Here is a 26,018-nt window from a genome sequence, read left to right as displayed (position 1 = left end):
GAATCCACTTTTTTCTTAATGTATTTTTAAAATTTTACTGAAGTATAGTTGATTTACAATGTTGTGTTAATTTCTGCTGCACAGCAAAGTGATTCAGTTATACATGTATATATTCTTTTTCATGTTCTTTTCCACTATGGTTTATCCCAGCATATTGAATATAGTTCCCTGTGCTACACAGTAGGACCTTGTTGTTTATCCATCCTCTATATCATAGTTTGCATCTGCTAATCCCAAACTCCCACTCCACCCCTCCCCTACCCACCCACCTTGGCAACCACAAGTCTGTTCTCTATGTCTGTGAGTCTGTTTCTGTTTTGTAGATATGTTCATTTGTGTCGTATTTTAGAAGGAATCCATTTATTTCTTAAGAGACCACTTGTCCTGGAAATCCTGAGAACATCTGTGGTTCCACATCCTCTGGAGCCGTGAGCTGGTCTCCCATGCACAGAAAGTGCCGTTATAGCCTTTTGTGCATTTATTCATTCATTCGCTCATTCACTTAAAGTCATCTAATGTTTACTGAGGCCTTAGCCTCAAAGAGTCAACATGGAAGCCCTTGCCCTTCCTCATACCATTCTATTTTACAAGAAGAACAAACCAGAAACAGTTTTGGGCCTGTCTCTACATCTGCTCCAATAACATCAGTGACTTCAGCTTCTATTTTGGGGAAGATACTAGGCAGAAAACATTCAACCTTTGGCCTTTTTCTTTTCTTTTTTGGTAAGGTCTGTTTTGGGCAATGCAGATTTGTACTAGCCAGCTCAGGCCACCATAACAAAATACCACAGACTGGGTGACTTAACAGAAATTTATTTTCTCACAGTTCTGGAGGTTAGAAGTCCATGGTCAAGGTGCCAGCAAACTCGGTTTCTGGTGAGGGCTCTCTTCCTGGCTTGTAAACTGCCGCCTCCTGGCTGTGTCCTCACGTGGCCTTTCCTCTGTGCTTGCCTGGGGAGAAATCTCTGGTTTCTCTTCCTCTTCTTATGAGGACTGCAATCCTTTCGGACTAGGGCCCCACCCTGCTGACCTGATTGAACCTTAATTGCCTCTCTTGAGGCCCTGTCTGCAAATGCAGTCACACTGGGGGTTAGGGCTTCAACGTATGGATTTGAAGGGACACACATCCAGTCCGTAAGAGCCAGTACGGAGCTACGCCTTTGCCTCCTTGACTCAGATGGCAGCTCACCCTCTGACATGGGCAACAGGGTCAAAACAAACACACAGGTCTCTGAGAGCAGATCTGCTCACTTCCCTCTGGACGCTGGTGAAGAGCAGGGTCCAGCTGTCCTCACAGAGGGGGTGGCTTTGGGAGTGGCAGGGGCTGGGGAGGTCAGGTCATAGTCTTAGGAGATCCTTCCCAACGTGCAACTCCCACTGCCTCCAAACTGACAGTAAAGTTATCCTGCCAGGAAGGAAGGTCCGAGGTGCAGTCTTAGGATCCTTCTCACATGTCCAAAATTATGATAATGCAGGGCTGTCCCAGCTAATAAGCCCATGGTGTGGGTGTGTGTGTGTGTGTGTGTGTGTGTGTGTTATGTGTATGGTGTGTGTGTGAGTGTGTGTATGGTGTGTGTGTGTTATGTGTATGGTGTGTGTGTGAGTGTGTGTATGGTGTGTGTGTGTGTATGTGTGTGTAGTGTGTGGTGTGTGTGTGGTGTGTGGGTGTGTTATGTGTATGGTGTGTGTGTGAGTGTGTGTATGGGGTGTGTGTGTATGTGTATGGGGTGTGTGTGTTATGTGTATGGGGTGTGTGTGTGTTATGTGTATGGTGTGTGTGTGAGTGTGTGTGTGGTATGGTGTGTGTTATGTGTATGGTGTGTGTGTGAGTGTGTGTATGGGGTGTGTGTGAGTGTGTGCATGGTGTGTGTGTGTTATGTGTATGGGGTGTGTAGTGTGTGCTGTGTGTGTTGTATGTGGTGTGTGTGGTGTGTGTGTGAGTGTGTGTATGGGGTGTGTGTGTGTTATGTGTATGGGGTGTGTGTGTGTGGTGTGTGGTGTGTGTGTGTGTTATGTGTATGGTGTGTGTGTGAGTGTGTGTATGGTGTGTGTGTGTGTGTGTTATGTGTATGGTGTGTGTGTGAGTGTGTGTATGGGGTGTGTGTGTGTTATGTGTATGGGGTGTGTGTGTGTTATGTGTATGGTGTGTGTGTGTGCTATGTGTATGGGGTGTGTGTGTGTGGTGTGTAGTGTGTGGTGTGTGTGTGGTGTGGTGTGTGTGGTGTGTGTGTGTTATGTGTATGGTGTGTGTGTGAGTGTGTGTATGGTGTGTGTGTGTGTGTTATGTGTATGGGGTGTGTGTGTGGTGTGTTGTATGTGGTGTGTGTGGCGTGTGTGTGCTGGTTCAGACATCGTGCAGTTGTCCTCCGCCTTCCTGGTGTACCTCCACCATCATGAGATGTTGTCCTCAGTGACTTGCTCTCACGGGCGGAGCTGGGACGCAGGGACTGAGGAAGGTCACGGCGTCCTGGCTGGAGGGGAGCCACGAGCGGGGGGTTGAAGCTGGCGCCGCGGCTCCTGAGTGGAGTTAGCACCTGTACAGGGAAGAAGGCCGAGTAGCTGGCGGGCAGGTACTTGCAGGCCCAGCGCGGAGCCCAGCACACAGCGTTTTCCTCCTTAGGGGAGGGGCTGCCTGCACAGGGAGGGGGACGGCGGGCGTGGGGGACAGCCGCGGCCCCCCTGCTCCTCCTTCTCCTGGGGGGTCCAGCTCCGGCCCAAACTCTCCAAGGCTACTCGGCAAACACATGCCAACTAACTGCGCTGGTATCAGCTCGGCAGCCACGGTGCCGGCACTGTCCTGAGAGCTGGCATGCCGTAGGGGAGCCAGGTGACAAGCAGATGGGCACACAGCACCATCAAGAGCTCCGATGCGGGATGAGGTGCCCACATTTAAAGGTACAGGATATGAAGTGCATACGCAGTGTGGGGAGGGATCCTTAGATCGTGTAACCTCAGTGACCTCTTGAGGAGGAGACGTGAGAAAGGCAGGGCACCGTGAGGAGGGGAGGGTGGGCTCCCTAGGACAGGAGCTTCCCGGGCAAGTTCTGAAGAGTGCAGACGGGCTGAGGCCTGGGGACGAGGGGCAAGGCCAGGGTGGGGGAGGGTGGGCACCCTCTAGGGCCTGGGAGGCCACGGTAAGAACTGGGGGTGTTTTTCTAAGTTTGATGGGAAACCATGGGGAGGGTTTGAGCAGGAAACTGACATAATCCTCTTCTGCTTTTAAGCAATGGTCTAGCTGCTGGAAAATGGACTATAAAAGGGGCAAGAGTGAAGCAATTAGGAGGCAGCACACGAATCCAAGAGGGAGATGATGGAGTCTGAGATCAGGGTGGTGCCCCGGGAGGAGCTGGGAAGCCATGAGAGCTGCCGCGCTGCTTAGGAAGCTAAGCCCAGGTGCGGGTAGGGAACTCGGGAAGTTCAGCCTCTTCCCTCAGAGGCTTCGGGGAATTTCAATTCCCTATCCTCCCACTGCCCGCATTTCCAGGAAGGTTTTAGGGCCAGTACAGAGGGCTGTCCTGGCTGCCACCCGCTGACCTGCTTCTTGATGCCTCTCTGCTGGCTAAGAGTAGTTGACGTGTCGAAGTTTGAGAACCGTTAGGCTTTTGCGTCAATAAGCACAGACGTAAGGTTACACCTCTACCACCCCTCAGCATCTTCATCGTCACCAGCTTTCTAGAGCGGAAGAGAAAGGGCGGGGACAGCCACGGCACGCAGCCCCTCGTATCCGCGCCCTGCTCACCCCAGGAGGAGCATTCCGAATTACATTCTGAATCACGACTCCCCAGTAAAGTGAAGGTCTCATGCACATGTGGAGCATGTGTGCGATTTTGCTTTTCTTCCCACTAAGACTCTCGGTGTTTTCACTGGGTAAACGTGCGGGTGTGTCTTGCATGTGACCTTGCCAGCCACATGCGTCTCTCAGTGGGAAGAAGAGGTTTTCTATGGGAAAGCGGATGGTGCAGAATGAGTCATTGTAGGATTTCAGAGGGTGCTGGACAGAGGAAGAAAGGGGCCATATTTAAAACAACAAAGAGTTTTCTGGTTTGAAATTGGATAGCATAGCACTGAAAAGAAACAAAACTTACCTCTAGACCACGTTCCTAAACCATTTCTTCAACTTGAGTGTTAAAGCTTGAAATTAGGGCGTTTCTTGGGCTTTTGTACACTTGGGGCGGAAAAGAGTTGTTGTTAGAACCTGGTTCTTGGCCAGGGAAGCTCTCCGTAAGGGAGGACTTCCCCAGGAGGAAGGGAGGGAACCGGCGGGGCATGCGGTAGGTGTTCTGTGAACATGTACTGAACGTATGGAAAATGGCCTGGCTCTCCCTTCATTGGTGCATTCATTAAGTAGACATCAAATGAGCTCCTGCTGTGGCCGGTCACTGTGCTAGGTGCTGGATGAACATCACGAAACAGCACAGATACTGTGCCTGCCATCGTGAAACCCGAGGGGAGGACAGACAGGGACAGATGCATGACAAATTGTGATGAGGGATGTGAAGGGGCCAGACCAGGCGCAGTGATGGACAGTGCAAGCAGGCAGAGACCGCCTCCGTCAGGAGGGGGTCACGGGGCAAGACGTGGCTGTGAACGATCCTTCTGGGGTCAAGGTGTCGGCCTCTTGATGAGAAAGCCCTGTAAGAAAGCAAAGCTCTGGGTAAGGTATAGAGTCTACTTTTAATTATTTTTTTCTTCCAGTTTTATTGGGGTGTAATTGACATATAGCCCTGTGGAAGTTTAGGAGGCACAGCATAATGATGTGACTTGCATGCGTCATGAAAGGATGACCACAATAAGTTCAGTGACCATCCATCGCCTCATCCAGATACAACATTAAAGAAATAGAATGAGAGTCTACTTTGAGCGGTGCGTTTGGGGAGGGAGCTGGGGTGGGTAAGGAGAATGTTTACAGAGAGCCCTTGTAGCCTCAACCCTGCCTCTGCTGAATCAGGCTGTTTAGAAATACACGATGTCTGGCTGGAGAATGTGGACCCAGCCGTCCCACCTCCCTGGTTAATTCGGGTCCCCTCATGTCTTACAGTGGCCGCAGGATTCAGGTCCATAGCCGAAGAAGAAGATGCGCTGCTCAGACATTTATTCCAAGGTTACCAGAAATGGGTTCGCCCTGTATTACACTCTAATGACACCATAAAAGTATATTTTGGGTTGAAAATATCTCAGCTGGTAGATGTGGTGAGTAATCTTCGGCCCTCAGCTGCAAAGAACATGCATTCCTTCACCCATTCTCGAGGCTAACATTTGATTTTGTTTTCTTTCCCCACGTCTGCCATTTCAGTTTTAAAAATAAAACCTGCCCCAAGAAGCCAGTGAAATGACCCGCGGAAAGAATGAGAATGTCATTTTCATTGCAACACTGTTGGCGGGGCGTGGGTGGCGTGGAGGAGGGACTTTTTCCCCGGGGGAGGTGGGGGGATGTGCCTGCTAGGAGGGCATCGCCCTTGGCAGTTCTGCTGGAGCCACCAAGGTGAGCATCAGGGTGAGGGGCAGGGCTGCAGAGGGGGTGCTGAGCCAGGGCTGGCAGGGGTGCTTGCGGGGAGGGACAGCAGATGGTGACAGCACCAGAGTGAGTGCCTGGGTGACCCCATCCCCTCCCGGATCCCCTCAGGACCCCATACCCTTCCCTGACACGCCACACCTTAACATTCTCTACTAATTTTCCTGTCGGGCTCACATTTCTGCCATGATGTCCCTGGGGAAATCCATGAACTTCAACAACCCCGATTCTGCAGAATCATTCTGCCGTGGCCCCCAAAGTCACAGAATAATCCTCCGCCATTGCCCAAATCCTCCACCCCACCACAAGTGCACACATGCATCCAACCCAGCTGACTCAACGCCCAGGATTCCTTCTAGAAAATCATGCAAAGCCCATCTCCCATTTAGCTAATACTTCATTCTACTTCACACCCTTACCATGCCTTCGGTTATGCAATTTTATATAAATATCACCACAGTGAACTACTACTTGCTCTAATTATTATTATTCATTTTAAGCAAAACATGCATAATACTTTAGGGTCTCAATGCCATTTAACTGTTCTTCAGTTGAGAATCCTTTTCACTTTGGACCCCTCAAAGGTAAGACTCAGGAAGTCTCGGACAAAAAAAAAAAAATCCAATACACGGTTTCACTTAATTTGAATTTAATTTTCATTCTCTTAGGATGAGAAGAATCAGCTGATGACAACAAACGTGTGGCTCAAGCAGGTACCTGTCAGTCCCAGGCCTGTAGCTCCCCCCTAACTGTTCCCGTTCTTTCTACTGAGAAAGGCTCCCGTTGAGAAATAATGATTTTAAAGAGCATATTGAGTTCTCCAGGGAGATATTTGGGAGAGTTTGGGGAAGGGTTTATTCTTTTGTATTCTCTTCTGCACGAGTCAGAGGTCAGTCTGGAAGCCCGTAGGCACACCTTGCTCTGTCTTCTTGCTCCTGGAGTTGGCAGGTAGGAGGGTGACTCTGACACTGGTCCCTGGGCTACTTGGAGAAAGGGGGGAAAGGTTCCAGGGCGCAACTTATCCCCATGTAAGCTACCACAACTGGATAAGAAAATCAGGGATGTTAAAATCTCCCTCCTCCCCCCTGGTCCTCCCTGGGATGACTCTTCCCCTAATGTTGTTCCCTAGAAACAGAAAACAGGGAATGACAGAGGCCACTCACCACCAACTTCAGAGCAAGGTGAAGCCCAAGTCAAAATGATGAATCTCCGTTTTCCTGACATGACTAGAAAAGCATGTGAATGGTTTTCAGCTCTTAGCTTGGCCATAGCCTGTTTCCTGCTCTTTCTGGAGTTGCCAGGAAATAATTACCATCCAAGTTTGCATATGTCATGTAAAGGAGAAAATATTGGCACTTCCTTGATAGGAGGGGAGAAGGTTGATTTAATTGCTTACTTTTTATTTTTGTTAGCAATTATTTGGTTTTTTACAGGATGTTGCCTCATCTCCCAGAGATTTAAAATCTTCCCAGTGGGGATATGTTAATTACCTCACTTAATTTTAATGTACAAACATAATATTTTTCACTTGTTTATGTTGAAATGAATTAGTTATCTATTCAGGCTTAGTAGACTTGTTCAGGTCTTTCTGCTAACGGTTTGTTTATAAGGAACAATGGATAAAAGAGACTGTAAGGAGATTCCCTAGACTTCATCTGGTGTCATCAAATTTCTCCCACCCAAAAACTTTGATCAGAGTTGGATAATCATTATAAATTTTACTAGTTTCTAGTTCTCCGATTCTTTTCTTGGTAGGTATGTTAACATGTTATGAAATGGATCTGCATATTATTTTACTTGCAAATAAAAATGTCCAGGAGAAAATAATAAGCTAGGAATGTAGATATAAAAATACAATTTAAATAAATGTACTTTTCGATATACCTATCTCATTCCTCAGAACTTATCCCACTTTTGCACTTTCTGAAGTGGAATTTGGAAGTATTTCGAGTTCATAAAAATCAGTAAGAAGTCCTGTATTTGAGCTTTCAGGGAAGAGAAGAAAAGCTTTTCTGTTAAAGTGTAAATAGGCTTGGGAATTTGGCAAAAATAAAACAAACGAACAGACTCTCACTGATTCACACACACCTCCTCCAGCTGCTCCTTGAGGTTAAGCTCTTACACTTAAAACAGTGGTCCAGGACCCTTGGCCTTTGAGATAGCAGGGACTTCTCACTTTTCTTGAGATTTTGGAAATAGGGAGTCATTTCAGCCAAAGAGAACAATGTCAGACACGAAGGGAAGAAACCACTGCTCCTTGGTTTCTAGCTGTACTTTAGAAATGACCTCTCACAAACCTATGCCCCAGAATCACGGTGGCCTGGTGAGAGCCTCCAGGAGAAGACAGAACCAACACCTAAAAACCCCCAACACCCAAAACAGAGCAAGAGAAATCTCCAGGGGGAGGTGGGGGCTTGCTAGCTGACACTTAGAAAAGCCAGCTGGGGACTTTGGTTCCCATGTCATAGAAGTAACGAGAGTAACACGGTTTCATTGCATTAATTTGCAATGGGTTGTCATGGCTCTTATCCATTTACATTTCTCAACCTCTCTGAATTAGCAGAGCAGGTATCATTACCCCCGTTACCAGAGACTGAAGAGTCTGCCTCACCTGGCTGGAACCAGCCTTCCCCAGTTAGGGCCTTGTCTGCACATCCAGCTTCGCACAAAACATCAAGGCCTGTTTCTAAATTAGAGGAGGATTCAAAGTGGGAGAAACCACTGAAAATATCAGGAAACTATTCCACTCACACAGATTGGATTTGGAGCGGGAATGTCACAATAGGTATTAGTCAATAAGGGCTATGTTATGGCACAAACAATGTGGCAACAAAAAAGAAAGGAGAATCTATGGCCTAGGTGGCAGGCAGGGAAGGCTGCCTGGAAGAGGAGGCATTGGAGCTCCACCATAATGTTACTTTTATACTTTTTTTAAAGCTTTTTAAAACTAAAAAGGTAAAAGAAAGGACAGAAGAAAAGGGATGATAAAAAGAAGAAAAATTGATGTTTAAAAAAAACTACCATTAGAGTTTTACACAGACATCAGTTTCAGAGTAGCCAACAATAATACTGAGATTTATTGAGCACCTGCCAAGTGCCCAGTCACTCTGCCGCTTGTGTCACGGGAATGAATGCATTCAATTCTCACAGCCACCTCCTAGGACAGGCCTGTTATTATTCCCACCTTGCAGATGAGAAGACTGAGGATTGGAGGACTGGAGTGACTTGCCTCGGGTTACACACTATTAGGTGCAGCCTGGTTTGTATAAAGAAACATATTCTTCTTCAGACTGGAGGCAGCTGACGGGAGACGTCCGGCCCTCCTCTCAGGGCTGTCCCTGTAGAGTCCGATTCCTAATCCTGGCCTTCTAAGGCTTCGATTCCTCAACCTCTGGGACGTCTCATGGAGTTGGTCTAGAAAGACATGTGGGACAGAATGAGGCTAGGGTTCGCTCCATCTTCCATTCATTCCACAGGGTTTATTGAGAGGCTGCTAAGGGCCAGGCACTCTGCTAGATCCTGGATGTACAGAGCACAAAACAGCCCTGCTTCAAGGAGAGGATCTGGTGTTAATTGTGTAAAAAACAACTACTGTAATATGATAAACACCATAAGGAAAGTATATACATAAGGAACTGGGTCATTACAATAATGACAATGAAACAGGGAGTAAATCAGGGAAGGCTTCCAAGGGGAGGAGACATTTAAACTGGCTCTTGCAGGATCAGTAGAAGTTCTACAAGCCATAAAAGTGGAGAAGTTGTGACCCACCTGAATAGGCTTCCCAATAACATGACTTCCCAAAGCTCTCACACCAGAGCAAATCTACAGGAAACTGTTTCCAATCACCCCTGTCTACCTCAGTCAAAATAAAGACAAAAATGACCAAACCTTCCTCTTTTGTCATTGCCCTCTCAGACACTGAAAAATGCTCCCTAGTTTATTTCCACAGAGGGAATAAAATTCTACCTACTTGGACCAAAAGCATGTCTCCTGATAGCATATGCAACTGAGACGCTTGGTTTTTTTGTTTGTTTGTTTGTTTACCCAATTCCTCTGCTGTATCTTCTATTTCCTTCATTCTCGTCTGATATATCTAGACATTTCTATCCTCTCAACCACAGACCTTTACAAGCACAAGTTTAGTGACATCCTGAAAAAGTCCTCTACGTGGAGCTATTTTTATGTTACTGATTTTATTTTGCAAACTCATTTGTCTTCCTCCTTCGTACTTCCAGAGAGTAATCAAGACCATATAAATCATAAATAGATTATTAACTCACTAAAACTCCGTGAGAAATACTCACTGTCCTAGCCGCTCAGATTCTGCTTCGTCGTTGTCAAGGGTAGGAAAACTGCACCGTAGGTACCCAAAAGGGGATGGAAGATGAAAATATCCCTTCTTTAATGACAGGAGGGTTAGCCCTTTGCCTAGATGTTATCGTGTGAATAATCACTCTGACGACAGATGTCAAGTATATTCACTCAACTAGCACTTCCTGAGCACCTACTACATGCCGGGGATGGTGGAGGGCACTGGGCCTGCACCGCTGGAGGCATACTCCAATGAACCAGTAAGATTCACTGTCGCTGAGAGCCGGCTGCTATCCTAGCCCCATGGCGACCCCAGGGGAAACAAATCTTCCTTAATCTCTGCCCAGGCCAACACCTTAGACTGGTGTTGTTTCTCCAACAGCTGATTCCTGTTTTAGATCAACAAAAAGTTCAGAAACATGATGAAGACCTCATTGGATGAATCCCTGCAGCTGGCTTGCAGCAGAAAACCAAGAAGCTGGTTTATTTCATAACAAACCCAAGGAAAGGACGGCCTTGCCATTAAGGTCTGGGCCATGTCCCCAAAGCCTTCCACAACCTGCAATGGCACTTGTACGTCTAGGAATTTACCTCAGACCTCCCTCACCATCTTATTTTCCTTCCTTTTCTACAGCCTCACTCTGACCTTAGCAGAGGAGACCCGTGTGGTCTTCTGATTCACATGGATTCAAGCAGAGTGAGTCAGGAATCCGAAGTCTCACTGTATAAACTTGAGCAGGTCACTTCACCTCTCTGACCCTCAGTCTCTTCATCTAGGAAATAGAGGCAATGCCTAGCTCACAGTGTCGCTGGGAGGTTGAACGGGATTGTGTGCATGAATGTGACTCCTACATGGTCTGGCACGTAGTGGGGACTCAATAAATGTCATTTCCTGGTGCCACCTTTGTAGGCTTTCTCATCCTTAATGACAAAGCCCATTTCTTGGCCTTGAAAACTCATAGATACTATGGGAATATAAGACATATAATATGTCATGTTGCTGTCTTTAAAGTGAATCAACATTAATTCAGTTTTAGGAATTTCACACCTGACTTTGAGATAACTGAAGATCCCAAGGGTGTCCCAGAGGTTGCCAATCACCAGCAAGGAATATTTGTTCCTTACTATCTTTTGGTCTTGGGATTAAGAATTACTAATTGTTATAATAATATATTTTCTAATTATTAAGAATAATTAGGAGAATTTATTTATTATAAAAAAGTCATGACTTATAGTTTTAAAAAGTCTTATGATTTAGGTTTGAATGAAATTTGGTAATATCTCGACACTTATGGGTGATATTTCAGGTAATATATGTAAGAAAAGACAGTTTTAAGGGAATATATATGATATGCATTTGAAGTTGCACTTTTCAGAATTAAGAGAGCTAGACTGGGAGTATGTTTCCATTTTTTTTCTCAGTCAGAGATTAACTTTGGTATTTGGCCCTGGCCTACCCTGCGCTCCCCTGTTTCCTATGATAACAAGCTCTCAAGCCCGGGACTGATGCAAAGTGAAGCTGATGTTTGTACAGGGCTTTGGGAATCTTGGCCAGGACATGCGCCGTGAACACTGGATATTGTTTCTAATCTACTGCTTTAAGAAAGCAGAGATAGGAGATCAATCTCCAAACGCCTCCACGGTTTCAGAGAGAGCAGGGAAGTGATCAGAAAGCCTCACAGCTCCTTAGAGAGCAGGACCGGGGATTTGGGCTCTGCATCCTCACCTTGACCCAGCTGACCCCAAGACGAGCAGTGGCCCTGGGGTGTGGGGCTCAGCCAGCATCATGGTGGACCACAACCTGCTGGGAATTCTGTGAGCCGCTCTGATGGGCACGTCGGGGGGGAGAGCATCTCTGATTCCCCAGGTCTAGCATCAGAAGGACCCCAAGATGGTGAGGAATGTCTCCCTTAACCCCGCAGAGGAGCACAGCTAGTAAAGAACAGTGCGGGGGTGGAACTCTAATTCAGGGCTGCCTCTCTCTTTCTCTCTCTCTCTCGGGTACCCCCAAGTCAGCGGCAATGACCTCAAGTCCCACCTGCCCCTTTTCCTTTACTGGTCAAGAACACACCCTGAATCCACTGGAGCTGTCTTTATATCCTCCTCGAGGACTGAGACGTGTCCCTCATTCATCCATCCACTCACGTCTGCTGTTCATCCTGGAACAGCGGCCACGGCTGACCTGCCCTCCACAGCACCCACTGCCCCTTCCTACCCTCTGCTTCAGCTGCGATGTCGTCAAATCCGAACCTCCTTCCCTGTCCACTCACCGTCCTGCATCTTTACACCCGAACCGCGCCCTTCATGGCAGTGACCACAGGGTGTGGTGATGGTTTGCCGGTTAGTTTACTCGTTCTTGTCTGAGATGGCCCCAGGCTAGGAGGGCAAGGCAGCCCTGCGCAGTGCTGGTATAAGCCTCGCATATTTGTGGAATGAATTAATTCCCCCCAAATTGTGAGCCTCCTGAAGCACTGTCTCTGTGCTGTCTCTGGCCACAGCTGTTCATCTTGCTGTCCGGTGAGCGAGACAAATCTTTCTGACTGAACAGCCTCTCCCTCTGGGGCTTGGCCCACTTCCCTGAGCACAGTCTGTATGGCCAGTGTGCGTTTGCTGGGATGTGCCCCCAGAATGTGAGCTCCCCACCTTCCTCCTTGGCTGTAGAGCCGGGCTTAGGTAAAGAGGGGTAGTGCCTGTAGAAGAGAGAAGACTGAATTCCAGAAGCAGGCAGTTTGATTTCCAGATCTTTAGGTTCCAAGCGGAGGAACTGTGGGTTTGGACTCACTGACTGTGCTCGCTTAACACTGATTTTTAAAGACGGAGCCAGAGTGTAAGAGCCCAGCTCCAGCCAGTCTGCCCGAGTGCACATCTGTCCCGGGGCTCATCGCCTGTGGGCCTGCAGCTCGCTCCCTGCCCGGGATCTATTTTTATATATAGAAATGTACTTTCCATATCTATAAAGAACTAAAAACTCAGTAAGAAGGAAACAGACAACCCATCTGAACAATGTGCAAAAGATTTAACAACCACTTCACCAAATAAAACGTGAGGATGGCAAGTAAGCACAGGAAGAAATGCTCAACATCATTTAGTCATTAGGAAAATGCATAGTAAAAACCATAATGAGATACTACTTTACAACTATTATAATATAGTTAAACATTTAAATGTGACAATACCGAGTACTGGAGATGGTGCCAAACAGCTGGAATGCTCATGCATTGCTAGTGGGAATGCCAAATGATTCAGCCTCTCCGGTATGTATCATATTAAGTTAAACGTACACTTACTCTATGACCCAGCCATCCCCCTCCTAGGTATTTACCCAAGAGAAAAAAAAGAATGGTTTTCACCCAAAAAACTACAGAATGTTTATAGTGGCTTTATTTATAATCATTAAAAACTGAAAAGAATCCAGATATTTTACCTGGTGAATGGATAAAAAGAATTGTGGTATATTCATACAGTGGAATACTTCTCACTAACATAAAAATGAACAAACTACTAATACAACCTAGAAGAGTCCAAAATGTATTCTGATAAGTAAAAGAAGTCAGGATGGAATGGCTACCTATTGTATGATTCCATTATATGACATTCTGGAAAAGACAAAATTATAGGATCAGAAAATAGATCAGTGGTTGCCAGGGACTGGGGATATGGGAGGGGTTGATTACAAAGGGGCAGCCCGAGGAAAATTCGGGGGCAACAGAGCTATTCTGGTATCTTGATGGCATTAGTGATTATCCAACTGTTTGCCTGTAGAACTGTAGAGTGACTTTTATTGTAAGGAAAATTTTAAAATGTAAAAGTGAAAACAGATCAAAAATGCTGCTCTGAGTTCCCTTCAGCATTTCTGGGATTCAGGCTTGCTGCCGGTAGTAGAAATCTCCTTAGCAGGAGACAAATAATTAATAGGAAGGAAATTACATTTGCTTTTCAAAATGGGCAGAGGAAGAGGAAGGAAGAGAGAAGCTTGTGAGTACCAAGTAAGCATGGTAAATGCTTTATTAGTTTGGGCTCTTAAACTGTCAGTCTTCATATGCATGGTTTTCCATAAGTAGTCATGCAATTTTATTTAATCCTTTACAGCGTAGCTTTTTAAAGACCCATATCTTTTTAAATTTGTTTTTCAAGGATTAAGCCTCACAAATATTGCCTAAGAGAGACGGTGTCTCATCTGGTGCGTATAGTTCCATCCTTTTCCAGGCATCATGCATATTTCAGTATTTTACCATCTAGTGAATCATCTATCTGCTGACTCCTGATTTTTTAATGACAAAGTTGGCATCACGGGGCTCCAAGAAGCCTCACACTGGGCATACCCTCCCAACTTCCTGAAATGTCATTTAATCTTCTCCTGTATCATTCCTCAACTGTCCACATGACAGACAGGGGAATAATTAATTTTCAGGTCAGATTTCATAAGATTCTAGATCCTAAATCTTTTTAAGTCCATTTCTGCTGTAACTGGGTCATCCATACATCATCCTTCATAATTCAATCAATTAATGGTCAGTTTTGTTAATCTGGATCCACCAGCCCCTGTAAAACATGCTAAATGATTTCATTCTATTACAAGGAAAAATATGCAAGCATCTGGAGGCTAACAGCATTAGGAATATAATTTAAAACTGGATTTGGTACTCACAAGATAAATTCAGATTAGAACTTAAAAGGAGATTCCTGGGAAATATTTTTTCATTGGGTAAAAGTTATAATGTCCTCAAGAGTAGTCAGCAGATACTGGAAGTTTCCCATTAACATGCTGCATGCATCTTTGCCCAAGACTCTTGATTGATATTCAAAATCATTTGTCTCAATACCATTATCATGAGATTACAATATCACTGGACCAACTCTCCTAGAATAAACTGAGTTAGAGCTATCTTTGCTTTTCTTTTGTTCCTTAGGAGAAAATAGGCTGAAAACATAGGTCATGAATCAGTGGTGTTTGTTGCTGAGCCTCTAAATTGTGAGGTAGTTACGGCAATTTTGGAAATCCCAGACTGGACAGGTGTGAGAGTCTGGGCACCATCAAAGACCAGACTGGCTTGAACTGTATCTTGACCTGCCCTGAGTCACGGATAGGGTCATAAGGTCTGAAGTGGATGAATTTCCCTTTTAAAATAAAACACTGGATTAGTAAATTAACATAAACTTGAAGATTGTTAGATTGCTAGTGGGAATGCAAAATGATTCAGCCTCTCTAGGTATTCAGCCAAACTCTAATACCTTGAATTTTCAGAACAAAATTACAGTATATTAATTTCACACAGGAATGGACAGACCACAAATTACGCTGGAATCCAGATGAATACGGTGGAATTCATTCAATTAAAGTTCCGTCAGAATCTCTCTGGCTTCCTGACATAGTTCTCTTTGAAAAGTAAGTATCACAGTAGAAAAGTGCACTGGTCGGATTAAGAGGAGAAATAGAAAAGCCTGATTGTGCCAAAATAATTAAGAGAAAGGTACAACTTTAATGAGAAAATTATTCCTTTTGGAAATATTGTTTGACCCTGTGGTAGGAAAGTCATAAAATACAAATAGTACGACGGTGGGAAAAACAAAAAAGCAGTTAATATGTGTTCAACTAACCATCAGGTGAACTGTTTTTCGACAGCGCTGACGGACGGTTCGAAGGCTCGCACATGACCAAGGCCATCGTGAAATCCGACGGGACCGTGGTGTGGACGCCTCCCGCCAGCTACAAAAGCTCCTGCACCATGGACGTCACCTTCTTCCCATTCGACAGGCAGAACTGCTCCATGAAGTTCGGATCCTGGACTTACGACGGGACCATGGTTGACCTCGTCCTGATAGACGAGAACGTGGACAGAAAAGACTTCTTCGACAACGGAGAGTGGGAGATCCTCAACGCCAAGGGCACGGCGGGGAGCAGGAGAGACGGCGCGTACCGGTACCCGTTCATCACCTACTCCTTCGTGCTGCGCCGCCTGCCCCTGTTCTACACCCTCTTCCTCATCATCCCCTGCCTGGGGCTGTCCGTTCTGACAGTGCTTGTCTTCTACTTGCCTTCTGACGAGGGGGAGAAGCTCTCCTTATCCACCTCCGTCTTGGTTTCCCTGACAGTGTTTCTCCTGGTGATTGAAGAAATCATCCCGTCCTCCTCCAAGGTCATCCCGCTCATTGGCGAGTACCTCCTGTTCATCATGGTCTTCGTCACCCTGTCCATCATCGTCACCGTGTTTGTCATCAACGTCCACCACAGATCTCCCTCCACTTACCACCCCATGGCCCCCTGGGTTAAGCGGCTGTTTCTGCAAAAACTTCCTAAATTACTTTGCATGAAGGACCACGTGGATGGCTACTCTTTCCCGGATGAAGAGGAGAGTAAACCGGCAGTGAGAGGTGAAGTCCTCGAAAAAAGGAAACAAAAGCAGATTAGCGATGGAGAAAAAGTTCTGGCCGCTTTCCTGGAAAAGGCTGCAGATTCCATCAGATACATTTCCAGCCACGTGAAGAAAGAGCATTTCATCAGTCAGGTGAGGGGACCGCCACAAGCCAGGACTGAGATTTTAACGTCCGTTTACAGCAAATGCGTCCTTGTTTAAAATGTGACCTTATTAGCTCTCTGCTTGACACACATAAAACTTAAAACAAGCCCTGACACAAAATAGAGACTTCAGTATGGATTTTCAGGGAGAAGTTCACAAAAACAGAATGAGCAAAAGAGGAGCGACTATAGATTAAGCACTATTTCTTATAAGTAGCCTTAATTCTATCTAAAATAATTCAATTCTACATTTTAAGTTGGTTATCCTGGTCTCTGGTCATTTATCTCTCACTTTTAGTGGGATGACGTTTATCTCTATTCAGCATATTTGGAAAAAAGAAAACAGAAAGAATCAATTTTTAAATTTATACAAAAACATGATGTAACAACAGATATTTAGTTCACAGATTTAAACAGATTTATTTTTTGAAATGTGACGAGGGTGTGGATTTCAGACTCAAAACGGTCCTGCATGCAGATGCTACCCATGTTCCATATGACTTGAGAAAAGCTACTTAACCTGAACTTCAGTTTTCTGAAACCTCCCTTGAAGGGTTATTGTGAGGAATTAGTGACGTCAAGTATGAAACATGCACTGTGTGCCCAGCGCACGTGGTCTTATGATTATGTAAGCAGTCAGTAAATGTCAATCCTCATCTTTCTTCTCCCCGTCTTCCCTCCCTCCTCTACATGGTCCCTCCCCCGTGGAAGGAAAATATTATTTGACATATAAATACTCAGCACAAAAACAGGTCTGTTGCTTAAAACGAGTTAATACTTACACCAGTTTATAGGGTTCGATTATTTTACTCTAAAATCAGTGAAAATTAGTGCCAAGATCCTGATCTCATAAACAAACTTATGAAAGAATAAGGTTTTTTAGAAATATCCTCTACTTTTCATGTAGACACTGCCTAGTATCTCTCCTCTCTTACAATTTGTCATTTTTTTCATCCACTGAAAAATGTTTTAAACAGCACTAGAAAAAATGCTGCTATAGAAAAAACATTACAGCTATCCTTAAGGGTTTTTTGTTTGTTTCTTTCTTTATATCTTTTAGAAATTCTTTTTTTAATTTTATTTTGATTGAAGTATAGTTGATTCACAATGTTGTGTTAATTTCTGCTGTACAGCAAAGTGACTCAGTTATACATACATATACATTCTTTTTCATATTCTTTTCCATTATGGTTTATCGCAGTATATTGAATATAGTTCCTGGTGCCTTTTAGAAATTCTAATACAAAGATTTAAATAGCTTTTTTAAAAATTATAAAAATAACACATCATCAGTATAGGGAATTTGGAAAATACAAAACATTTAAGATGATTCACATCATTAATAATCCCCCACTTAAGTTTGAAACTTTTAACATTTTCATCTGTCTTCTTCGTGGTTTTCCCCAAGGTTTTATTTCTAAACCTCTATGTGCACAAAATACATTCAAGTTCTGCATCAGCTTCTATGTTCCTTCTAGAACGGCAGGCATCCTGCTTGGTTCTATCTTTACCAAATCCCCACGTAGTGGAAATGGGACACTTATTTTCCCTTGAAAGATTGCTGGCCCCGTCTCTGAGGCTCCCCCCGACCCCCGCCGACCCTGCAGCTTGTCCTGCTCTGACCTTGCCCTCACTGGCCACTGCCCAGTCTCCCCAGCCTCCCTTCCTCCAGAGGGACTTGGTCTCCTCTCTCCCTCACCAGTTCCTGTCATCTCCTCCAGGAGTGTCCATTGCAGCCCCACCCACCTGGGGAGTGGAGGAAAAGAGGGCCTGAGTCAAGTGACCACAAAAATTCTTAGTTTATAAATTTGTGATTTATTTCCTATGTCATATCAGGAAGCATCACAGTAAGAGATGCTGGCTTTTTATTTGGGTAAAAATCAGGCTTTTCCCATTTCAATCAGTGACGTTTACAAACGCATCAATGATTCTGTTCTTTCAATTTTACATCCTCAACGGTGATGAAAGTGTTTTCCCATGAACTTGAAATATGTGCTGTTTTCTTGGGCACCGTCAGTGAGGTCCCAGGAAGCCTATATTGCAGGGGATGTGTCAGGTGCGTTTGGAAAACTGCAGGGCTGTAAATCTGAATAGGACTCTTCCTGAAGTCCCTTGAAATGAATTCAGAACAGCTGCCCAGCATCCTGAATGGGAGGCGTCTTTTTCTCTTTTGCAGGTGGTGCAGGACTGGAAGTTCGCAGCTCAAGTTCTCGACCGGATCTTCCTCTGGCTCTTTCTGATCGCGTCTGTCATCGGCTCAGTTCTGATTTTCACCCCTGCTTTGAAGATGTGGCTACACAGTTACCATTAGGAACAAGCCTCCAGAGCAATCTGAATCACACACATAAAGACAGAATTACACCCTAGAACTGACATCCAGCCCCCACGTGTATACAGCGTCCAGGCGCACATGCTTATCAGGAGGCCCCGAGTGTAGACGGCATCTTGTGTCATCCTCAGGGAGGTTGAACCTTGGTTGCCGTGAGAGTGAGTTGGGTTTACATCAGACAGACCCTCTTCAGACCCCTGCCTTGGCTTCTGCAGACATTCAGGGAGGAATCGTGTGTCCAGGCCTGAGGTCACGAGCCGAGACACACTAGGACTGTGGCAGTGGCCCATGAAGAGTTCCAGGAGGAGGTGTGGGCAGACCCAGCCTTCTCCTAGAAAACTGAAATTCTGAACATGCTCTGATAATGGTTTTTTATGTCCCTTCATCTAATCTAATCCATTTCAGCTGCACTCTCCAGGCTTTCCATTCTGTTCCTTTCCTCTTCCTCCTTCTCCTTCTCCTTATTCTTATTCTTCTCTTCTTCTTTTTCTGAGAACATTTAAGTTCTACGCTCTTAGCAAATTTCAATTACACAAAGCAGTGTTATCAACTGTAGTCACGTTTTACATGAGGTCCTCTGACCTTATTCATGTTATAACCCAAAATGTATACCCTTTTACCAACCTCTCCCTATTTCCCCGCCCCCTAGCTCCTGGCCACCACTTCTCTACTCTCTGTTTCTATGAGTTCAACTTTTTCTTTTCTTTTTTTTTAGATTTCACTTATAAGTGAGATCATGCAGTATTTGTCTTTCTGTGTCTGGCTTATCTCAGTAAGCATCATGTCCTCTGGGTTCATCTATGTTGTCGCAAATGACAGGACATTTGCTGTCCTGTCAGCAAATGGTTGAATTATATTCGGCTGAATTCATTATAGCTGAATTATATTCCATTGCATATATATCACATTTTCTTTATCCATTTATCTATCGACAGACGCTTAAGTTGTTTCCATGTCTTGGGTATTGTAAATAATACTGCAGTGAACATAGGGATACAGATATCTTGTCAAGAGAATTATTTCGTTTCCAGAAGTGGCATTGCTGGATCGTATGGTAGTTCCAGTTTTCATTTCTTGAGGACTCTCTATACTGATTTCCATAGTAGCTGCACCAATTTCCATTCCCACCAGCAGTGCACAAGGGGTCCCTTCCTCCACACCCTCATCAGCACTTGTTATCTCTTGTCTTTTTTATGACAACCATCTTAATAAGCATGAGGTGATACCTCATTGTGGTTTTGATTTGCATTCCCCTGGTGTTGAGCACCTTTTCATCTACCTGCTGGCCATCTGATTGTCTTCCTTGGAAACATATCTATTCAGATCCTTTGCCCATTTTTTAATTGAGTTATTTGGTTTTTGCTACTGAGTTGTATGAGTTCCTTGCATATTTTGAATAGAAACCTCTTAACGAGTATATGGTTTGCAAATATTTTCTCCCATTCTATAGCTTACCTTTTCATGCTGATGGTTTCCTTTGCTGTGCAATCGTTTTTTAGTTTGATGTAGTCCCACTTGTTTATTGTGCTTTTACTGCCTTTGCTTTTGGTGTCAGATCCAAAGAAACCATCACCAAGACTCTTCCCATTCTGTTTGCATGTGTCTCCCTGCCCTCTGGGAGCACCTCATTCCCCCACCCACCCCGACTCCCTCTCTGAGACTTATGGGGAGAGGCTGACAGTCTTCTCTCTCGATGATGCCAAATCCTGGATTTTAGCTTGAAATAATTGTTCTCCTTTCCCAGTTCTAAATCCAAGCCTTCTCTGGATTATTTTGTGCAAGGCATGTTTCGTATAAACTCTTTGCAGCTGGGACTTTTAAAAACCCAATTTAAGTATTTACCCTTTTCACATAAATTGTTACCACCAATATGTTTAGCCTTATTTATGCCATTTTGTTTGTGTTTTCTGTGTAATGTTTTCTTGTTCTTTCTTATTTTGCTCCTTTTCAGCCTTGACTGAATTTGTCTGTTCCTTCTTCTCTAATGATTTGAAAAGTATGCACCCTTTTCTACTAATTTATTAATAAGCACATACAAACTTCTTTTACCAGTGTTGAGAATTAACACCTGTCCCACTACCCTCTAAACAAAACAAGATGCTAAATCAACTTCACTTCCCCTGTTTCTTTATCACCTTTTATATTTTCTCTAAATCATCCAGAATTTAGCTCCAGATTATTAATTTTTATATTATGTGTCTCTTTCTTCTGAATAATGTCTTGACAATACATTTTGTCTACAACCATATTCTAAACAATTAATCGTTTTATTCATTTCTTGGTTTACCAGTTTTTTTAATCCTAAGTTTTCCAATTTTTTTTATCCTGTTTTTCTCTTTTGCCGATGCGTTTCGTTATTTCAGAGGAATCCATCTCTAAGCCATTCTTTTAGAAAGTTTTGAGTGTGGTAACCTTTCTGAATCCCTGCATTTCTGCAATTGTAGTTCATTCTGCCCTCACAGAATAGGTTGGCTGGGCCTGGAATTCTGAGTTCAAAATCATTTTCCCTCAGAACTCTGAAGACATTATTCTACAATATCCCCCATTATAGATGAGAACTATGGTGAGGGATGATTCGTATTCTCATTGCTACAGATTCCTGTTTTTTCCTTAAGCTTCTTAAGCTTAAGCTTCTCTCTTCATCTTTGGACTTTAGAAATGTCACCTGTATGCTGTATGTGTCTAAGTGTAAGACTTACTCCCTCTCTCCTTGTCTTGGCACGTGGTGACTAATGTCTTTCTTCAACTTGTGCAAATTTTCTTGTCTTCTTTCATTATTTCCTGTCTTCCATTCTTCCTCCCCTTTCTTTTTGAAATTTCTAACAGAAGGGTTTTAGTATTCCTAGATGTCTTCCATATTTATTAACTTATTAACTTTTCTCTCATACTTCTTATTTCTTTAACTCTTTCCATTGTCAGTTTGATGTTACAGCTGACTAATTTGCTTTTCAGTTATTGTTTAGTCTTCTATTCAGCCCACCTACCCAGGTGGGGGATTGGTTTGTCTGTGGATAAATCATGTATTTGATTTCCAACAACTCTAATTCTTCTTTTCAGATGTCATACCCTCTGGAATATATATTAGGGGAATAGTTACTTTAAAGTCTTCTTCTAGGGACTTCCCTGGTGGCACAGTGGTTAAGAGTGCGCCTGCCAATGCAGCTGACACGGGTTCGAGCCCTGGTCCAGGAAGATCCCACATGCTGCAGAGCAACTAAGCCCGTGCGCCACAACTACTGAGCCCATGAGCCACAACTACTGAGGCTGAGTGCTGCAACTACTGAAGCCCGCACGCCTAAAACCCGTGCTCTGCAACAAGAGAAGCCACCTCAGTGAGAAGCCCACGCACCACAACAAAGAGTAGCCCCCATCACCGCAACTAGAGAAAGCCCACGTGCAGCAATGAAGACCCAATGCAGCCAAAAATAAATAAATAAATAAAAAAGTCTTAAAAAAATAAAAGGCTTCTTCTACTGTCTGCAATAAAAATTTTTCTGTAGCGGTTAATTTTTCTGCTGATTTTTTTTTTAATTTATTTATTTATTTATTTATTTATTTATTTTATTTTATTTTTTTTTAATTTGTTAACATTCTGATTTTTTTTTTTTTTTTTTTTAGAAATTCACGTTCTTTTATTTATTTATTTATTTATTTATGACTGTGTTGGGTCTTCGTTTCTGTGCGAGGGCTTTCTCTAGTTGTGGCAAGTGGGGACCACTCTTCATCGCGGTGCGCGGGCCTCTCACCATCGTGGCCTCTCTTGTTGTGGAGCACAGGCTCCAGACGCGCAGGCTCAGTAATTGTGGCTCACGGGCCCAGTTGCTCCGTGGCATGTGGGATCTTCCCAGACCAGGGCTCAAACCCGTGTCCCCTGCATTGGCAGGCAGATTCTCAAGCACTGCGCCACCAGGGAAGCCCCTCTGCTGATTTTTGATGCTTTTTGTGGTCATTTTATTCAAATGTTTGGTGAGTTTTGATATTGTTTACTCTCCTGACAGTGAAAACCATTTCCAATTACAGGAAACCTAGCTTCAGTCACTTTCCTTTACTGTCTTGTGTCCAAGCAAGCATTTCTCTAGGGTGTGCGTGTAGTTCATCTTCTACATTTGGGACACCCCTTCCTTCACGGTAGCTGTAAGTGACCGCGGGCACTGCCCTAATTCTCTGATCTGGTGCCCACTCTAGTTCTCCACGTGTCAGAATGACCGCATCAGTGGGGACAGACTGCAGAAGCCACTGTGAGGGTGGAGAACCCCAGCAGCTGCTCCTCCGCCCTTCACTCATCTCCCCATGTAGAATCTTAGGGTTATTGTGGGGGTTGCTAGAAAAAAATACTTTCTTTGGTGGTCCCAACTCTCCTGCATGGTACCACAAATTCCACTGCTCTGTTAGGTTTTTCCATAAATCTGATCTCATCTGTCCTACCTATTTCAGCCATCCCCACCGATCCAGTCTATGAAGATACCTCAGCCAACTTTCCAGTACTCCTATGGATTCGTTTTCATTTCACATTTCTTCTGAAATATCAGTAGGATTTAGAAGACGAAAAAATAATAAGAAGACGAAGGAAACACATCAGCCAGTCATTTATACTAAACCTTTTTTCTAAATGCCAACCCCTATAGACATGTTCAATTGTCGATGGCAAATGGACACTGAAAAATCACCCAGAGTGGGATCACACCATGAGAAGAGTGAGGTCTATTTTAAGGACTGAATGATCTTGACTTTGCAGCCTGGTAGGTGCTGGACATGGGTGGGGACTAGAAAGATGATTCTGTTGGGAATAGAATTGCGAATTTATTGGCCAAAAAAAAGTGAGGCGTGTCTTGAAGGCAATGATCCCATGTGTTGTCAGACATGGCAGGAGGACCACATCCACTCTCGTGGGGCTCTTCACGCCTGGCTGTTTCAGTCTCCTGGACCTTTGCTGAAGTCTCCAAACTGCCCTTCCTTCTTCCAGGCAGATCACCATCCTGTTCACACCAACCAGACCTTCTCCTTCATACCTATCTCTCCTTCCCTGTGCCCTTGAACCCTCCTCCTGGAAATGCTTCCTTTAATTACCCTCCTGTCTTGTGAGGCTTCCTTTCCTACAAAGTACCCAGATCTGCTCTATTCTTAGAACAAAGCACAGAACCATAGTGAACAGAAATGATAGAATGTTTTCAAATAGCCTGGACTGTTTTTTAGACTTATCCCATTCGAATCACCCTCAAAAGAAATTCTAAATTCAAAAAAAAAAAAAAGAAAAAAGAAAAGAAATCATATTCATATATTTTAGGTGTTTAAATAATATTTAATGTGGTCAATGTATTTGTTTTCAATAGATACCAAATTTTGTTGTATAGAATTGTATTTTTCTGTGCTATGTGCTCACATTATGGAACAATGGGGCCCCTCGTATGATACACATAGTCATCACTTTTCTGCATATTTTGCTGAATTTTTAAAGGGAGGCAACATGGCAAAGCAGAAACCAGGGCACTAGGACTCTTGGGTTCTAGACCAGCCATTACCTAGCTGTGTGAACTGTGGGGTCTTCGGTGAGTCACTTGTCCTCTCTGGGTTTTAGTTTTCTGGTCAATAGCAAGAGGTTATTACTTTGAAGACCTCTCCTGCCCCCAAATTCTATACTTTAGAGATTAAATACTGGAACTTTCACAATTTTAAACCACACAACTTGTAATTGTAACTTTGTTCCTTTGGGAAAACATAATCTGCTTTATTGCTGCTTTAGGACAGGATTTGCTGGACTACACTGTGATGAAAATCAAGGATTCCCTGCCTTAAATCCCTGACGGGATTATGGACTCAAAGGGCAAATCACTGTTCTTCTTTTTATTGAGAACACTGTTGACTTAACTCATTACTTAACTTTGTTTAGCTCATTAGTTTGCTGGGTAAATGACAGTACTAATCTTGGAAAGGTGCATTTAGAGTTGAATTCAGTTTTAAATTATGAAAAATGCCACGTGAAACACTTTCCACGCCAAGCCTCTTTCTGACCAGACACAAATACAGAAAAGGTCAAGCATTTCTATGTGTGCACGAAGCTTAAGCCTCGTCCCAGCTAGACTGGGAGGGGATAACGGTCTCAAGTGTGGGAAAGGATAAACATTTATATAGCACGATAACCCTAAGGAGTAACTACAAAACCTAACTTCAAAGCAAAGCAATTTTACATTCAAATGTTTAGCAAGACAAATCTGCGGGCAAAATGTTCCAGCTAACTCCAACCAGTGGATGTTGGAAGACCCATACAACTTTGCATCCCACATGTGAGCGCGCAGGACACACATGCGGGCACACACACAGGTGTGGAACACACACATGTGGGCACACACAGGTGAGGGCACACAGAGAGCTGCCCTCAATTGTTCTCATCCTTCAGTTCCCTGCTCACACCCCTCTCCTCATGAAGTCCTCACAGAACATGCAGCCCACTCGGAGCCTCCGTCTCTGAGAGCCTGTGGTGCTTTCAGTCTCTGATATATATGTAGTTTAGAACATAATTGTTCTCTATTGCTTTGTTCTGTGAATTTTATTTCCTCAGCTATTCTGTAGCATATCCTCCATTACATCCCTAACAGCATCTAAGAGAGTTGAGTACGTGGTCAAGGCTTAAATCATATTTGTTCATTAATTAACCCAGTATCACAAAGTTTGGATTGGGTTATTTGTCTAAAATGAGGACAAATTTGTATTCTTGCTCAGTTCCACCCAATATTTCCAACTCTCTGTGTGCATGTGTAATTTTCAGTATGCCCCTTAAAGAACCATTTTCTTACATTAAAAGAATTCTAAAATACTATGATCACACTTAGAAGAATCAATAATTCCATATTCAAGTTTCCCCAACTATCTCAAGAGTAACCTAAATTAAGAGATAGCTTGTCTAAAGTAGGATTCAATCCATAGTGCTATGCCTCTTAAATCTATTTTAATTTCTTTCTTGTCACTAACTTGTTGAAAGGAGTAGATCAGTTTTCCCCAAGAATGTCTCATTTTTAGGATTTGTCTTGTTACTTGCTTCTGGTGTCATTTAGCTTGTCCCCTGTGTCCTGTATTTCCTGTAAATTGGAAGTTACAACTATAATCTAGTTCAGTATTGTTGGCAGAATACATCGTCGATGATGGTGTGTGGTTTCTATTTACCACACAAGGGGACATGCTATCGGGCTGTCTCGTCGTTAGCGTTAAGACTAATCCCTGGATTAAGGTGATGTGTCCACCTTAATCCACTGGTAATTTTACAAGTATAGCTTGTGGCCATAACACACAGCAAAGTTACAGAGACTCCTACCTGTGACCTTGGTCCTTTTAAAAATGGTCTCTAACTAGCT

The 26,018-nt window shown here is 43.9% G+C and overlaps 1 protein-coding gene across 5 annotated transcripts; it reads left to right on the top strand.

Moving 5' to 3' along the window:
* Positions 1-1,983: 1,983 nt before the first annotated feature.
* On the top strand, positions 1,984-20,022 carry LOC309651612 (neuronal acetylcholine receptor subunit beta-3-like). Of its 5 annotated transcripts, XM_082444439.1 has the most exons (6): positions 1,984-4,863; positions 5,294-5,482; positions 6,181-6,225; positions 15,103-15,212; positions 15,450-16,332; positions 18,520-20,022. In XM_082444439.1, the coding sequence occupies exons 3-6, from the start codon at positions 6,199-6,201 to the stop codon at positions 18,652-18,654; spliced, it is 1,155 nt and encodes a 384-aa protein (XP_082300565.1). In that variant the 5' UTR covers positions 1,984-4,863; positions 5,294-5,482; positions 6,181-6,198; the 3' UTR covers positions 18,655-20,022. The 5 variants fall into 5 exon arrangements, with proteins under 5 accessions (XP_082300565.1, XP_082300566.1, XP_082300563.1 ...); XM_082444440.1 differs by lacking the exon at positions 5,294-5,482; XM_082444437.1 differs by lacking the exon at positions 5,294-5,482 and having other exon boundaries at positions 1,984-5,190.
* Positions 20,023-26,018: the final 5,996 nt, after the last annotated feature.

This window comes from Balaenoptera physalus (genome assembly GCF_965194825.1).
Source record: "Balaenoptera physalus genome assembly, chromosome: 21".
NCBI lineage: Eukaryota > Metazoa > Chordata > Mammalia > Artiodactyla > Balaenopteridae > Balaenoptera > Balaenoptera physalus.
This window is presented reverse-complemented; position numbering and strand designations above follow the sequence as displayed.